The sequence below is a fragment of the Piliocolobus tephrosceles genome, chromosome 20 (assembly GCF_002776525.5).
Source record: "Piliocolobus tephrosceles isolate RC106 chromosome 20, ASM277652v3, whole genome shotgun sequence".
Classification (NCBI taxonomy): Eukaryota; Metazoa; Chordata; class Mammalia; order Primates; family Cercopithecidae; genus Piliocolobus; species Piliocolobus tephrosceles.
Genome location: NC_045453.1, coordinates 56,331,948 through 56,334,309, shown reverse-complemented (window position 1 = coordinate 56,334,309; position 2,362 = coordinate 56,331,948). Strand labels below are relative to the sequence as shown.

General features: G+C 46.5%; 1 protein-coding gene across 12 annotated transcripts in view; it reads left to right on the top strand.

Annotated features, from left to right (window-relative positions):
- Positions 1–1,847, top strand: part of SHLD1 (shieldin complex subunit 1) — a 91,861-nt gene extending 90,014 nt beyond the window's left edge. For all 12 annotated transcript variants that reach the window (XM_023217881.2, XM_023217883.2, XM_023217880.2 and 9 more), the window contains one exon: positions 931–1,847. In XM_023217881.2, coding sequence (XP_023073649.2) covers positions 931–1,370 — 440 coding nt within the window. In that variant the 3' untranslated portion in view covers positions 1,371–1,847. The remainder of the gene's footprint in view (positions 1–930) is intronic.
- Positions 1,848–2,362: the final 515 nt, after the last annotated feature.

Here is a 2,362-nt window from a genome sequence, read left to right as displayed (position 1 = left end):
AAAAAAAAAAAAAAAAAAAAATGCAAAAAACTAGCCGGGCGAGGTGGCAGGCACCTGTAGCCCCAGCTACTCGGGAGGCTGAGGCAGGAGAATGGCGTAAACCTGGGAGGCAGAGCTTGCAGTGAGCTGAGATCCGGCCACTACACTCCAGCCTGGGCGACAGAGCGAGACTCCGTCTCAACAAAAAAAATAAAAAATTTTAAAAAAAAGAGTATATGTCTGCTGCTTGAACCCTGAAGGCTGGGCAGTGAGCCAAGGCCATGATGCCCAGCTGAGGAGTAGGTGTCCTTGAAAACTCAGATATCCCGGAGAGAATCTGAGAACCTACCAAGGAAAACAGTCCCATCATGCACACGCACGGATCTCTGGAGCTATCCTGCTGCCATCCAGGAGTGCCCTGTTTATAAGTCCTAATAAACTCACCTACTCATCAAGCTGGACTTGCCCATGTTATTCTTTGGTCTTTCAGCACCTTCCCAGTTTGGGGGTGGGCACTACAGTCCCAAGTTTTTCCTGTAACAGCTGAGATCTATTGGTGACAAAGTTACAGGTACTACTATGAATACTGTGATTTGCTGCCTACATTCATCATGGGAGGAAATGCTTCATTTCAGGTTATGGTTAGTGAAAGTAACTACATACATATGTGTATTTTTTCCATCCAAGTTCACAGGCACCCTGAATTTCTATACAGGGACATTGGGCTAAGAATCCTTGGTCCACACAAGTAGTATGTTCTTGTTGCGAGCAAGCAAGTGGCATAACCTCCGGAGGGTGAGAGCAGGTTTTGAAACCAGCTGATTCTTCCCATTGCCAGTTACTCAGGAGCAGTAAGCGTGTTGAACTGAAAATAGACATCATCTGTTCCTGGCTTGCTTTCTGATATTTTTGATTGTGTGTTTGAGTATTGGAATATGTTTTGTCTTGCAGATACCAGTAACCTAAATACAGAGCACAATAACTCCTGGGCCTCTGAGAACTTCTGGCTTGACCCTGCTGTGAAAGGCCAGTCAGAGAAGGAAGAGGATGATGGCCTTCGGAAATCCCTGGATAGATTCTATGAAATGTTTGGCCATCCACAGCCAGGCTCTGCGAACCCACTCTCTGCGTCTGTCTGCAAGTGCCTGTCTCAGAAAATCACTCAACTAAGAGGCCAGGAGAGCCAAAAGTATGCTCTCCGCAGTTTTCAAATGGCCCGGGTCATCTTCAACCGGCACGGCTGCTCAGTCTTACAGAGGCATTCCAGGGACACCCACTTCTACCCACTGGAAGAAGGAAGTACATCTCTGAATGATGAAAAGCCAAACCCAGGACTGTCAAAAGATATTATTCATTTCCTCTTGCAGCAGAATGTAATGAAAGACCTGTAACTGGTGCCGGGCAGTGTGCAGGCTAGTAACGGAGGTGCTGCGCCATGGCCAGCACTGTTGGTGGCCACCCAGATCCCCTAGGGTCTCTGGCCAGCTCTGTGTGCCCAATCCCAATTAAGTGCTTTGTGGTTAAAGGCTGGCACCTGTGACCTGGTATTGGAGCCAGTCAGCCCATATGGAGAGCCAGCAGGGTCTGGGAGTTCTCTGTCCCCATGGTCACCCCACCCCCCACTCCCCTTGGCCAAGGGCACTGACTGACTGGGCTATGAGTCAAAAGCCCAGCTCCCTTGCCTCAAGGAAGGACATTCTCTGAGGCATAATTTATGCTCTACAGCTCCCTTTCCTTGAGATCAGCCTGAGGCTGGGACATTCCATGAAATCACACCCTTGCTGGGCTTAATCCCTTTCCCTGTCCTCCTCCCATTTATTTACTGGTGTCTCTGGGAGCCTTTCCTGAATAAACCTCTTATATCTGAATCCTTGACTCAGAGTCTACTTCTGGGAGCATTCAACCTGAGAGAACATGCTTCTGTGAGATGAGGTTTTAGAAGGATACAAAGCTCTACACTGAATCAGGTATAAGGAATTACATCAAGTTGTAAAACTGAGACCATGTAAGTGAGAATACATGTCCTAAAATAATATAAAGGTTGAAATACAGTTTAGAAAAGTGTATCACCTCTTGATCACACCCTTGCCTCCTCTCCAAAGCTAGAAATCCGTGTTTTATCATACTGACTGGGTGTGGAGGGAACATTTGGACAATCTAAAATAACAGCTAAAATTCACAATTAAAAAAAAAAATCTCTTTGTCTCTTAGATTGCAAATGTGAAAGGTGAGAAGATAACAAACGTGCACCACCCACCACAGTATATGTAAGCACTATTATAATACGCTAGGCTGATGCCATGTGGCCTTGTGAAGTTGTAGTTGAAGAGAGTAAATAATCCTTTGCCCAGGTGGGGCCCTGCTTCCTCTTGTATTCTGCCTG